Below are 13,391 nucleotides of genomic sequence, written 5' to 3'. Positions count from 1 at the left end.
ATCCTTACACCGGTCCTTGCGCTTTGCACCACCTGTGCTTAACCCGCTGCGCTATTGCCTGACCCCCTCACAAAGTCCTGTCCTTTCTGAGCTGGGTGTTGGGGAGATGTGAAGCGTCACCAAGATGCCTCCAGTCCAGGTCTCACCTCTTTCTCTTCGCCCCTCTGCTGCTGCTCGACCACAGGTGCTGGACATCAGTCAGGCTGATGCAGGGTCACAGGACTCCTCACAGAAGGTGCGAGAGGCCCTGACCTGTGAACTGAGCAGAGCCGAGTTTGCCGAGTCCCTGGGCCTCAAGCCCCAGGACATGTTTGTGGAGTCCATGTTCTCTCTGGCAGACAAGGACGGCAATGGCTACCTGTCCTTCCGGGAATTCCTGGACATCCTAGTGGTCTTCATGAAAGGTAGGGGGTCAAGGGCTTGGTGACAGTGCACCAGGTAGAGTGCACATGCTACCATGTGTGAAGACCTGGGTTCAGTTCCCCTGTCACCACCTGAAGGGGGGGTGAGGGGAGGGAAAAAGTTTCATGAGTGGTGGAGTCACGTGCAGGGACTGAATCCCAGTGATAATCCTGGTGGCAAAAATTAACACATGAATAAAAAATTAAAACAAAATATATATATTTAAAATTAGGGCCATCCCAGGACTCAGTGGTATTTCTTCAGAGAGGTGATGTGCTTCCTTTTTCTCTCCCCAGGGTCCCCTGAGGACAAGTCCCGCCTGATGTTCACCATGTACGACCTTGATGGGAACGGCTTTCTCTCCAAGGGCGAGTTCTTCACCATGATGCGGTACGGGGTGATCCTTCCAACCTCCAGACTTCTTGATGTTCTAAACAGGACAGCAAGTCAGGCCAGAGGAGGGCAGGCAGAGGTCTGCACTGAGAGGCGACCTAGACACTGCATCCCAGACTCTCTCTGTCTCAGCATCAAATGTGTGTCTGGGGCTGGCAAAATAGCTCTCTTGGGTAGTGCTCTGCCTTTATGTCTTTATCTTTAAAAAAAGAAAGAAAGAAAGAAAAGTACTTGGCTTGCCCCTGACCCAGGAGGGTCTATACTCGCACTGTCAACACCAGCTAGAAAACTCTCCCTAGATTAAACAAACAAGCCAGTCAGCCAGTCACCACCAATATGACCACCAGCAAAGCCCACAAGCCCCCTCGTGGATGCCTACAGGATCCAAACACTGTGGTTCACGCACTGAATTAGTGGATGACCATGGTGATTCTTCCAATGGTAATCACCAGACAAACAGGAAGAGAAACTCTGTGTTCGACCTATTTCACTTCCTGCTTCTTCTGCCCTTTCTGGGTGTGGTCTGCTGTCAAAGACCGATTTTGAGCACACGATGTTGGGTTTCTCGATCCTGGAAGTCCTGCTGCAGTGACACAGCTGCCCAGGACAGGGCTCTTGTCTCCCTGTTTCCAGTTGAGCCCTGTTCTCTGCGCTGTGATTGGCATACAGTTGCTATCCAATATGCAGTGAACTGAAGGAGGTGAAACCAAGAAGCAAAAGAGCCCACAGAACGCAGATGCTTTTAGCTTTCCTACCAGTAATCCTCTCTGTTGACCCCAGCTTTCTTTCCCTTTCACTACCACATCCTTTTTTTTTCTTTTTTCCTCTTAGCAGCCATCTCTTTTTTTTTTTCCATTGTTGTTGTTGGATCGCATTGAGAGAAGAGGGGAAGACAGAGAGGGGGAGAGACCTGCTTCACTGCTTGTGAAGCGACCCTCCTGCAGATGGGGAGCTGGGGGCTTGAACCGGGATCCTTGTACCAGTCCTTGTGCTTCATACTATGTGTATTTAACCCAGTGTGCCACCACCTGGCCCCCCTGCCACGTCCCTTTTACAGTCAGATTCCATGGCTGGACTTGGCTTTTTTTTTTTTATTATTATTATTTTTTTCTATTTTCCAGAGCACTGCTCAGCTCTGGCTTATGGTGGTATGAGGGATTGCAACTGGGACTCTCAGGCATGAGAATCTTTTTGGTAGAACTATTGTGGCATCTCCCCTGCCCTCGACCTGTGCATTTAAAGCACCAGTGTGACTATGGGCCCACCTGACTGCGTGGGTTATTGCAGGACCTTGACAGGGCTCTAGGGAAGCAGGGAGCATGTCCCTTCCTCCCAAGGGCTGTGTTCCCACCATCTTGTCCTGTCCTCCTGCTTTGTCTCAGAGGGGGATGGTGTGTGTGGTTAATGTGACCCCAGTGCTCACTGTGCCAAGCAATCTTCGTCCGCTAGACCCACACACACTTGCACGGCCTGTGGTGCAAAAGCACAGTCTAAGTCAAGAACATGATCACCAGGGTTGACACTGGTGCTGTCAGATTGGGTCTCTGCCCTGAGGTGTTACAGCCGCACCCTCTCCCAGCCCTCCTGGGTGTGCGCCTCCCTCCCCCCAGCCATAGCTGGATGGAACCCCAGGGGTAGTGTGGGAGGTATTAGTGGGAGAGAGTGCGCAGAGAGAGGGCCGTGTACACTGGATGTGCCCCAAAGCTAAACAGACTTTTGTCCCAATTGGAAAGCCACCATTCTTCTTCCATGTTGAGGGCTCCTTTCCCTAGTTAGTCAAGGTCACTTTCAATTTCTACCTTTCAAGCCTTGTGGCCACCCCACCCAGCTTAGTGTCAGCTACAGGTTGGACAAGAACAGTCTCAGTGTCACTTCCCAGGTCATGGGAAACCACAGTTGGTAATCCCAGGCCACCCCACCCATCACTTGCCTGAGCCTGACCTCACCGGGTGACAGGCTGCTCTGCTACTGGTGTCCCCCCACCCCCAGGTCCTTCATCGAGATCTCCAACAATTGCCTGTCCAAGGCCCAGCTGGCTGAGGTGGTGGAGTCCATGTTCCGGGAGTCGGGTTTCCAGGACAAGGAGGAACTGACGTGGGAGGACTTCCACTTCATGCTGCGGGACCATGACAGCGAGCTCCGTCGCACGCAACTCTGTGTCCGGGCTGGGGGTGCGTGAGTCTGTGAGGAGGGGCTGTGGAGGGGCCGTCTTTAGCATGAGAACTCCTGGTGGAGGAGGTTGAGATCTGCCATCTCTCTCGGTCCCTGGCACCTAACACATAACAGACATGCGCCATCAAGGGCAGTGACCATGGTTGTTTGATCTGTACACTACAAAATGATGCCCATGCAGTGTTGGGGTGGGTCAAGAACCAGCCTTTCTGCTGCTCCCCGAATTACAGGCAATCCTCTGAGGGGTATTTATGGTCAGAGGAAGAGGCACTTGTTGCTCCCCTGGAAGAAGCTGCAGGGCATGTCTGCTTTCCAACTGGGCGGCTTCCCTTTGTCCAGCAGTGGCCGCCCCATGGACAGTGAGGAGAACAAGGCCGGGATAGGAGATGAGGCTATGACCAGTCACTGACAAGTGCTTGTGGCTGCAGCCTTCAGGGTGGGCAGAGAGAGTCTTGCACCCGACAGCCTCCATGGGGGAGCCTCTTCAGCTCCCTGTTCTCTCCAGGTGCTGGAGACATCTTTAAACCGAACATCAGCAGCCGAGTCTCATTCATAAACCGAACTCCAGGAGAACGGTGAGCAGGACAGGACGGCCCCTTGACTAAGTCCCCTGCAGAGAAAGGAAGGAGGTGGGGCTTGCTGAACCAGCCAGCCTCTGGGGTCAGACCTCTGCCCTCTGAAAGTAGCTCTTCATGCATGGTCGGTCCTGGCCTGAATTCCAGCTGCCTCCCACAGCATGCCGCTCAGGAGCCTGGAAACTTCTCTTCCTCTCTCTCCCTCGCTTCCTTTTTCTTCTGTCTCCACTACTTTAGGACAGAATCATTCTATTTTTTTTAATTTACACTTTTTATTTGTGATTAATAGTGGGATACAAGATTGTAAGATTGCAGTGTGAAGTCCCACACCACTCCCATCACCACAGCTCTGTGTCCCCACCTTCCCACTCTCAAAGATCACCGCCAGAGTTCTCACAAGCCTTATACACAGTTTGCTTGATTCTGTTTTTGTTTATTTGTTGTGTTTTTTCAAGTTCATGTGTATCAGTTTTCTAGACTCCACATATGAGTGAAGCCATCTGCTAGTTGTCTTTCAATTCTTTACTTATTTCACTAAACATAATCTCCTCCAGTTCTGTCCATTTTGTCCCAAAGGACATAATACCATCTTTTTCTTTCTTTTTTTTCTTTCTTTTTTTTTTTTTTTTGCCTCTCAGGGTTATTGCTTGGGCTCGGTGCCTGCACCATGAATCCACTGCTCCTGGAGGCTATTTTTTGCCTTTTTGTTGCCCTGGTTGTTCTATCGTTGTTGTAGTTATTATTATTACTGTTTTTATTGATGTTGTTGTTGTTGGATAGGACAGAGAGAAATGGAAAGAGGAAGGAAAGAGAGGGGGAGAGAAAGATAGACACCTGCAGATCTGCTTCACTGCCTGTGAAGTGACTCCCCTGCAGGTGGGGAGCCGGGGGCTGAACTGGGATCCTCACACCCGTCCTTGCACTTTGCACCATGTGCGCTTAACCTGCTGCGCTACCACCCAACCCCCCCTTTTTTTAATTGCAGAGTAGCATTCCATGGAGTATATATCGCATAACTTCTTTTTGTTGTTTAATTTATTCTTTATTAGTGATTTAGTAGTGATTTACAAAATAATAAGATAACATGTATATGATTCCACACCATTCCCAGAGTTCTATGACCCTACCCCCCTCCAGCAGAAGCTTCAATAGTTCTCCCAAGGCCACAGATAGATTTTTTTAATTTTATTTTTATTTATTTTTAAGAAAGAAACAGAGAGAAATTGAGAGGGGAGGAGTTAGAGAGAGACAGAGAGACACCGGCAGCCCTGCTTCACCACTTGTGAAGCTTTCCCCCTGCAGGTGGGAACCGGGGCCTTGAACCCAGGTCCATGTACACTAATGTGTGCACTTAACCAGGTGTGTCACCACCTGGCCCCCAGATAGATGTTTTTTATTAATTTAATTTAACTTAACTTAATTTAATTTTTACCAGAGCACTCACTGCTCAGCTCTGGCTTACAGTGATGTAGGGGATTGAACCTGGGACTTTGGAACCTCAGGCATGTGAGTCTCTGCATGACCATTATGCCTTCTAATCCCACCAACTTTATATCTATCTATCTATCTATCTATCCCTTTATTCTATGGTTCTCCCTTTACTTCCTTTCCAAGTCACACCTACATTTAGGTAAGACCTTCATTATGTTATGATGACATTCCTGACGGAAGTGATCTGTGATTATCCCATAACTTTTTTTTTTAATTAGAAGAAATTTTTTATTTTCTTTATTTGAATAGAGACAGCCAGAAATTAATAGGAAGAGGGAGACAGAGAGGAAAAGAGACAGAGAGACAACTGCAGCACTGCTTCACCACTCACAAAACTTTCCCACTGCAGATGGGGACTGGGGGCTCAAACCCACATCCTTGCACATTGTAACATGTGCGCTCAGCCAGGTGTGCCACCACCCGACCTCTCCCATAACTTCTTTAGCCAGTCATCAGTTGGTGGGCATTTTGGCTGCTTCCACTCCTTGGCTATTATGAATAACGTGCCTATGAACATAGGGGTGAACATAGGATATGTTCCTTTGGTTTGGTGCTAAAGAGTGGTATTGCTGTATTATAAAGTAGTTCCATTTTTATTTGTTTAAGGACTCTGAATACAGTCTTCCAAAGGGGACTCCACCAGTTTACATTCCCACCAGCAGTGTAGCAGAGTGCCTTTTTCTCCATAACCTTGCCAACGTCCGTCATGTCCTGTTTTGTTGATGTAAGCCATTCTCACAGGTGTGAGATGGAATAGGACAGAAGAATGCTACAAAGCAGATAACCAGATATTATTCATTCCTTTTCCCTACCTCTAGCATGCTTCTCTCTGCCCAGTTTTTTTTTTTTTTTTTTTTTGGCAAGTTTCTGTAGGCCCCTTGGGTCCCAGGCTCCATCTGGCTACTTCTTTGCTGCCCCCAATCTGGAAGTTCTTCATTTTTTTTTTTTTTTGGTCAGCTCGGGCCCTCAGGGAGTGGCATTTCCTGCCTCAGAATCCTCAGAACTAGGAGGTTCTGGACTGAAGAAGAGGTTTGGCAAAAAGTGAGTATTTCCCAAATCCCTGGGCCCAAGGACACACAGGGAGAGGAGCCTGGACACACAAGGGCCCCTCCTGAGTCCCCTCTCCTTGGTGCCTGGCCTAACCGGCAGTCTGTATATAAAGTAATGTCTCTTCAGCCTCTGCACCCCACTCTTCAAGCAGGGAGCTTCCACTCAGATCCAGCACTGAGGTGGCAGAGAAGGGACCATTGGTTCCTACCCACTTTGAGTGTAGCAGGGAGGCCTATACAGGGAGAAGGAGGAAGGAAGGAAGGACAGCCCAGAAAGGAGTCTGAGGAGGTGGAGTAGAGGAGAGACAGATGGGGAAAATCAAGTTGGGAGGTAGAAGTTGCAGATGTGGGAGTCTAGCCCCCAGATGATTTTGCCTTCATCTGTTGTAGCCCATCAGGGGTGGCCGTTTGGGGAGGCGGGGTGAGTGTGGGGCCAGCTTCTGCCTCTCATTGCTGCAGGTCAGTGGGGACCCCAGCCCGGCTGTACACAGAGGCGCTGCAGGAGAAGATGCAGCGGGGCTTCCTGGCCCAGAAGCTGCAGCAGTACAAGCGCTTCGTGGAGAACTACCGGCGCCACATCGTCTGCGTGGCTGTGTTCTCCGCCATCTGCGCCGGCCTCTTTGCAGACCGCGCTTACTGTACGGGCTCCAGGCTGCTGTGGGCAACAGGGCGGGAGGTGCCCCTGGCTGGACCACCCCTCCTTGTGATGTCTGCAGGGGTGGGGGGGATCCCAGAACCCATGTTGATCCAACCCCTGCCCCGTCTCCAGACTATGCCTTCTCTTCACCACCCTCGGAGATCGCCCAGACCACCTTCGTGGGCATCATCCTGTCGCGGGGCACAGCAGCCAGCGTCTCCTTTATGTTCTCCTACATCCTGCTCACCATGTGCCGCAACCTCATCACCTTCCTGCGGGAGACCTTCCTCAACCGCTACATACCCTTCGATGCCGCCGTGGACTTCCACCGCTGGATTGCCATGGCCGCTGTGGTCCTGGCCAGTACGTGGGTCCTGGGAATCCTCTCTGTTGCTGCAGCCCCCCAGGACCTGGCAGTGGGCGATGTCATGAGTGGACTTAGAGAATCTCCCTTCTCTACCCCACCTCCCTCAATCCTTTCTCCATGGGGCTGATAAGAAAGTCAGGCTCTGGGGGCTCTCTAACAGGGTCTGTCTCTTTCAGTTTTGCACAGTGCCGGCCACGCAGTCAATGTCTACATCTTCTCCGTCAGTCCCCTCAGCCTGCTGTCCTGCATCTTCCCCAACGTCTTTGTGAATGATGGGTCAGTGCTGGGGAAGGTCCTCCTTAGGACACCTATCACAGGCCTAAGAATTTAATAGGAAAGAAATAGTGTAGAGCGCAGATCTTGCATGCATGCCCAAGGTACTGACTATAGAATGAGTGCTCTGATCTCTCCTACTCATAAAATAAATACATAAGTCTGGAAAAGAAAAGAAAGGAAAAGAAGAGAAGAGAAGAGAAGAGAAGAGAAAGAAATATTTGGTCCTGGATACTTTACTGTCTCATTTAAGTGACAGTGAGAAGTTAACCTTCTTGGGGAAGCTGAGAGGTGATTTCCTTGTCTCCAGAAAGAAGCTACTTGTGGTTGTCTAGGAAAGGAGTTTGGGAGAAGTTGGAGACTTTTTTGCACATGTAACTGACAGATAGCTTGCTGTCTCAGACTCTCATCCTTCCACTAGGCAAGAATTCATGGAGTACGGTTTACGTGGTCAAGCAGGCACAGCCAACAACAGTTCTTGTTGGGCCTTCACTATGTGCCTGGCATTGTATGGACATGAGGCAGCTACCCCCCCCCCCCACCCAGCTTTCCATGAAACATTCAAAAGGAGGCAAAGGTCAATCACAGGCAGAGAATTCAGGCTGAGGGGGCAGAGGGTAAACCAGTGGGGAGAAGGGTGGGTACCATTTTCCTTGGAAGAGTCCTTGGCTGTATGTCACAGGGTGACAGCTCCACCCACCCCAGTCTGAGGCTCCGTGTTCCTTTGTTCCACAGGTCTAAGCTTCCCCAGAAGTTCTACTGGTGGTTCTTTCAGACCGTCCCAGGTAGGAAGTGGAACTTGATGTGGGGTCTGGGGCTCTGTTTGGGAACTTCTGCTTTTGTCTTCATCTTCCCACAAACATACCCTCATCTCTAGTGGTCATAGGTTCCTTTTCTAGCCCCAGCTGCTGTCTCCTCAGTCAAGTTGTTCTGGGAGGACAGGGAGAAGGAGGGAGACAAAGGGCAGGGGACACTCTGTTGTATTTCCAGCCCAGAGTGAGATCCAGGTCTACTCTCTGACTCTGTCCTCACTGCCCTCAGGGATGACAGGTGTGCTCCTGCTCCTGGTCCTGGCCATCATGTATGTCTTCGCCTCCCACCACTTTCGCCGCCGCAGCTTCCGGGGTTTCTGGCTGACCCACCACCTCTATATCCTGCTCTATGTCCTGGTGAGGGACTTCTCTGGGCAGAGACAGACCAGGGGCTGGACACCAGCACTCATGATTCAGGGGAGGGAGTAGGCTGAACTGAACCCAAGACCCCAGCCTGAAACCCTGAACCTAAGATGCTCTGAAGCCCCTGCCAGCCCCATCTACCCCACTTCTGTGCAGGGGCTGGACTGGGGGTGCCTAGGTAGGGCCAGTGCAGGCAGGGGTCCTGGCTAGTCCTGGGACGTACTAACTGGCCACCTCTCCAGATCATCATCCACGGCAGCTACGCTCTGATCCAGCTGCCCAGTTTCCACATCTACTTCCTGGTGCCAGCCCTCATCTACATGGGGGACAAGCTGGTGAGCCTGAGCCGGAAGAAGGTGGAGATTGGCGTGGTGAAGGCCGAGCTGTTGCCCTCAGGTACCAGGCCTGGCCTGACCCTGGGTGGGGAGCGCTCAAAGTCCACTCAGGATTTGGGGAAATAGCTCCCCAAGACCTCTTGACAACCTCCCAACACTGCTTTTGATAAGACTTTTTGAGAACCCTGTAGCTTTTGGATGAAAATGTAGCCTCCCCACCATTCCCCCCTCCCACCTTCCACACACACACACACACATCAAAGGACTGTGCTCAATTAGTGTTTAGGAAATAATGAGGAGTGACCATGAGAAGAAGTAGTTGAGGAAAAGTAAGGGCCAGAAAAACCCCTCCATGTTTGCCTGGGTACAGGGCAGGGAACTGCAAGACCCTCTAACCATACTTTCTCACAGAATGACGTCCCCTCAGACACCACTGGCCAGAGTCCATTATTGCAAGTCAGTGTTGGCCAAAGTAGGAACTTACATTGCTGTCGGGGGTGGCAGGAGAGGATTGTGGGTGCTGAGGAATGACCTAGCTTTCAGGACTCACCTAGTGAGAAGACTAAAACCCTGTTGACATGGTTGCAACCGCGATTACTTACTTTCTGTTCCCCTTTTCTCCCTTTGCATCTTCTTTTATTTTACTTATTATTTATTAGATAAAGACAGAGAGAATTGAGAAGGGAGGGGGAGACAGGGGGAGAGAGAGAGAATGAGAGAGAGAGAATGAGAGAGAGAGAAAGAGAGAGAGAGAGGAGCTTTCCCCTTGCAGGTGGGGACCAGAGACCCTTGCACATTGTAACGTGTACCCAACCAGGTGCCCTACAACCTGACCCCTCTTCTTCTTTTAAATGTGTTTATTTTTGTTAAAATAAATTTTACTTCTTTTATTTTATTTTTTAATTTTTTGTCTCCAGGGTTATTGTTGGGGCTCGGTGCCTGCACCATGAATCCACTGCTCCTGGAGGCCATTTTTTCCCCCTTTTGTTGCCCTTGTTGTTGTAGCCTTGTTGTGGTTATTATTGTTGTTGTTGTTGATGCCATTGTTGTTGGATAGGACAGAGGGAAATGGAGAGAGGAGGGAAAGACAGAGAGGGGAGAGGAAGATAGACAACTGCAAACCTGCTTCACCTCTGCAGGTGGGGAGCTGGGGGCTCGAACCAGGATCCTCACACCGGTCCTTGCGCTTTGAGCCATGTGCGCTTAACCCACTGCGCTACCGCCTAACCCCCAATTTTACTTATTTTAATGAAAGAGAGACACCAGAGCACTACACAACTCTGGTTTATGCTGGGACTAAACCTGGGACCTCAGAGCCTCAGGCATGAAAGTCTTTTGCAGAACCATATTGTTGTCTCCTTAGCCCTCTTTCCTCCCCCTGGCTTTTTAAGTACCACCTAAAAGTGAGATCATCTGTTATTCAGCCTTCTCCCTGGGCTTAACTCAATTAACATGATTCCTTGCTGACACTGTCATGTAAATCTTTATTCCCCCAATCAAATAATGAAGAAAAAAAACGTATTTGTCCTTCCCTGTCCACAACCACCAGGAGTAACCTACCTTCAGTTCCAGCGACCCCAGGGCTTCGAGTATAAGTCAGGACAGTGGGTGCGGATCGCCTGCCTGGCCCTGGGGACCAATGAGTATCACCCCTTCACGCTGACATCTGCGCCCCATGAGGACACGCTGAGTCTGCACATCCGGGCAGCAGGGCCCTGGACCACACGCCTCAGGGAGATCTACTCACTCCCCAAAGGGGACGGTTATACCCGATATCCCAAGGTACCATCCCTGGGGTCACTTTTGGGCCTCTGGCATTGGCATAGGGTCTCCATTCCCCCTCCCTGAGACCATGAGTTCCAGGCACCCTAAGGCCCAGCTTGCAGGGGGCTGCTTTAGCAGAGGCTGGGATGTTCCTATAGAGTCCCTTTCCCTGCCTCTGTCTGACAAGGTCAGTCTCATTCCCCCTCTCACCCTTTCTGTTGTCAGCTGTACCTCGATGGACCATTTGGAGAGGGCCACCAGGAGTGGCATAAGTTTGAGGTGTCAGTGCTGGTGGGAGGGGGCATTGGGGTCACCCCCTTTGCCTCCATCCTCAAAGACCTGGTCTTCAAGTCATCCTTGGGCAGCCACATGCTTTGCAAAAGAGTGAGTGTCTCTTTCCCACTCCCTGAAGGAACAGGGACAGCCAGCCCAAGGTGACCCCAAGATACAGCAGAGTAGCGTGAGAAAACGCCCCTCACTTCTGGTTGTCCAGAGACCAAAGATTGGAGTGAGGGATGTCTAAGAGATAGCTCCCCCGGTGGAGTGCACACTTTACCTTGCACAAGGACCTGGGTTCCAGCCCTTGGCTATCATATGAGATCTTCATGCAAAGGCGGAGCTTCTTAAATGGTGGTGGGACAGTGAGGTAGTGTCATTCCTCTCCCTTCCTTGTTCTCTGTCTCCCTCTCCTTCTCTCTCTCTCTGTGTCTTTCCCTGTTTCTCATGCTCTATCTGAAAAAGAAAAAAAAAGAAAAAGTCTGCCAGAAGCAATGAAATCATGCAGGTATAAAGACTTGGTGGCAGAGAGAGCGAGAGGGAGAGGGAGAGATGAGAGACTTGAGGGATTGTTGGATATTATCCCAGAAGAGCCTCTGCTGAGTGCTGTTGAGCAGAAACCTTGGGTCAGGCTATCAGAAGCTTGGTGTCAGTGCTCGGGGCCTTCCAGCCTCTCAGGGGAGGGCTTCTGGGATGGAGGGATGTTGCACTGAACTGGGACCTGAGCTCCAGCCGTGTGTCCCCAGATCTACTTCATCTGGGTGACGCGGACCCAGCGGCAGTTCGAGTGGCTGGCTGACATCATCCGGGAGGTGGAGGAGAATGACCGCCAGGACCTGGTGTCTGTGCACATCTACATCACCCAGCTGGCTGAGAAGTTCGACCTCAGGACCACCATGCTGGTGTGCCAGGGCCGGCCAAACAGGCCTAGGGAGGTCAGGGATCACGTGAGCAGCTGACCCTGGTCCTACCTGCCTGTGACCGCCTCCTCCCACTCCCTCCCTAGTACATCTGCGAGCGGCACTTCCAGAAGGTGCTGAACCGGAGTCTGTTCACGGGCCTGCGCTCTGTCACCCACTTCGGCCGCCCCCCCTTCGAGCCCTTCTTCAACTCCCTGCAGGAGGTCCACCCACAGGTCAGTCCCACCCCAGTCATCCTAGGACTCTGGTCTTCCCGCTGCTGGGAAATCCTGGTCCTCAAGCCTGCAGCTCTATTCTGAGTGGACACCTCCTATCCTGGCCCTGAGGTGGGGTGACTATGGATGGTAGGCTGCAAGCACCTGCCCCCCCCACCCCCCATCTTGATCCTAGCCCAAGCTTCCTCTTGAGACATGGGATTGAAATTCTGGTCACTGCAGCCGCCTTGAGAAGCAGCCTCCTAGGGTGTGTGAGTGTGTGTGTGTGTGTGTGTGTGTGTGTGTGTGTGTGTGTGTGTGTGTGTGTGTCCATCCTTCTCTCTGAAGCCATTTCCTTGTCCACTTGACAGGTGCGGAAGATTGGGGTATTCAGCTGCGGCCCCCCAGGAATGACCAAGAATGTAGAGAAGGCCTGTCAGCTCATCAACAAGCAGGACCGAGCTCTCTTCATGCACCACTATGAAAACTTCTGAGTGGCACTCAGCTTCTCACCAACCCTGCCTTCCTCTTCTGTGGAATAACCCTGCTGGCAGTTTCTCTGCCAGATCCACCTCGAGCCTCTGCTGGCGAGGCAGGAGAGACCCTCCCTCTGTTGTCCACATGTCCCATTCTCTAAGAAAGTAGAGGAGACTCTGCTGGCTCAAGTCACTGCAGGCTGTGGCAGACAAGGTGGGCTGCCTGGTGACAGTGTGGAGGTGAAGAGATGCAACAACACGTGCCCGCAACAGGTCCCCATATCTCTAAATTCCACAAAAATCAGGGTATTTTTCTAGTGTTTTCTCAGCCTAGCTATTTGAGGGCAGAAGCATGGGAATAACTGATATAAAGACAGAATTCCTCAGACTATGGCTACACAACTGTGATGTGTAAAACTTGGACGGCCCAATTGCCTTGTATCAGTCTCTGAAGCCTTTCCCCCACTGCATCAGTCCCTCCTCTTGCTTCCAGGGGGTCAGAAATCCTGAGGAGAAATCAGGGAACAAAGATGCCTACTTACCCTTGGTGTTACTGGTGTTGACGAGCAAAGCTCACCACCCTGGGCTCTGGGAATGAGGGGGTTCAGCCCCTCTCTTCCAGACATCTAACACCCCTTTTTAATTCCCTACTTCAAGAGTCAGGTGACCAGATGAGTTTGTATGCTCTTGAGGCTGACTTATGTCACTCCACACAATGCTTCTGTGACTCATCCAAGTGTTATCTCTGGTACCAGCCATTTGTTACTGACTCATATTCCTTTTTATTTTTTTTGAGATGGACCCCAGTTGACTATTCTTTTGCTGATGGAAATTACAGTTTCTCATTATTGATGATTATGAATAAAACTACTGGGAACAGTCATAACCCTGA

General features: G+C 51.0%; 1 protein-coding gene across 3 annotated transcripts in view; it reads left to right on the top strand.

Annotated features, from left to right (window-relative positions):
• DUOX2 (dual oxidase 2) overlaps window positions 1-13,391 on the top strand; it is a 23,428-nt gene extending 10,037 nt beyond the window's left edge. Inside the window, exons 19-34 of one of the 3 annotated variants that reach the window (XM_060174565.1) lie at window positions 185-404; window positions 699-792; window positions 2,785-2,966; window positions 3,473-3,542; window positions 5,991-6,074; window positions 6,542-6,720; window positions 6,852-7,082; window positions 7,263-7,362; window positions 8,095-8,144; window positions 8,401-8,528; window positions 8,777-8,954; window positions 10,419-10,651; window positions 10,859-11,017; window positions 11,656-11,811; window positions 11,916-12,044; window positions 12,395-13,391. In XM_060174565.1, the coding sequence (XP_060030548.1) occupies window positions 185-404; window positions 699-792; window positions 2,785-2,966; window positions 3,473-3,542; window positions 5,991-6,074; window positions 6,542-6,720; window positions 6,852-7,082; window positions 7,263-7,362; window positions 8,095-8,144; window positions 8,401-8,528; window positions 8,777-8,954; window positions 10,419-10,651; window positions 10,859-11,017; window positions 11,656-11,811; window positions 11,916-12,044; window positions 12,395-12,517 (2,316 nt within the window). In that variant the 3' untranslated portion in view covers window positions 12,518-13,391. The remainder of the gene's footprint in view (window positions 1-184; window positions 405-698; window positions 793-2,784; window positions 2,967-3,472; window positions 3,543-5,990; window positions 6,075-6,541; window positions 6,721-6,851; window positions 7,083-7,262; window positions 7,363-8,094; window positions 8,145-8,400; window positions 8,529-8,776; window positions 8,955-10,418; window positions 10,652-10,858; window positions 11,018-11,655; window positions 11,812-11,915; window positions 12,045-12,394) is intronic. The other 2 variants (XM_060174566.1, XM_060174567.1) reach the window with 2 other exon arrangements.

Source organism: Erinaceus europaeus, chromosome 16 (genome assembly GCF_950295315.1).
Source record: "Erinaceus europaeus chromosome 16, mEriEur2.1, whole genome shotgun sequence".
NCBI lineage: Eukaryota > Metazoa > Chordata > Mammalia > Eulipotyphla > Erinaceidae > Erinaceus > Erinaceus europaeus.
The sequence above is the reverse complement of the archived record's forward strand: the minus strand, read 5'-3'. Positions and strand labels throughout refer to the sequence as shown.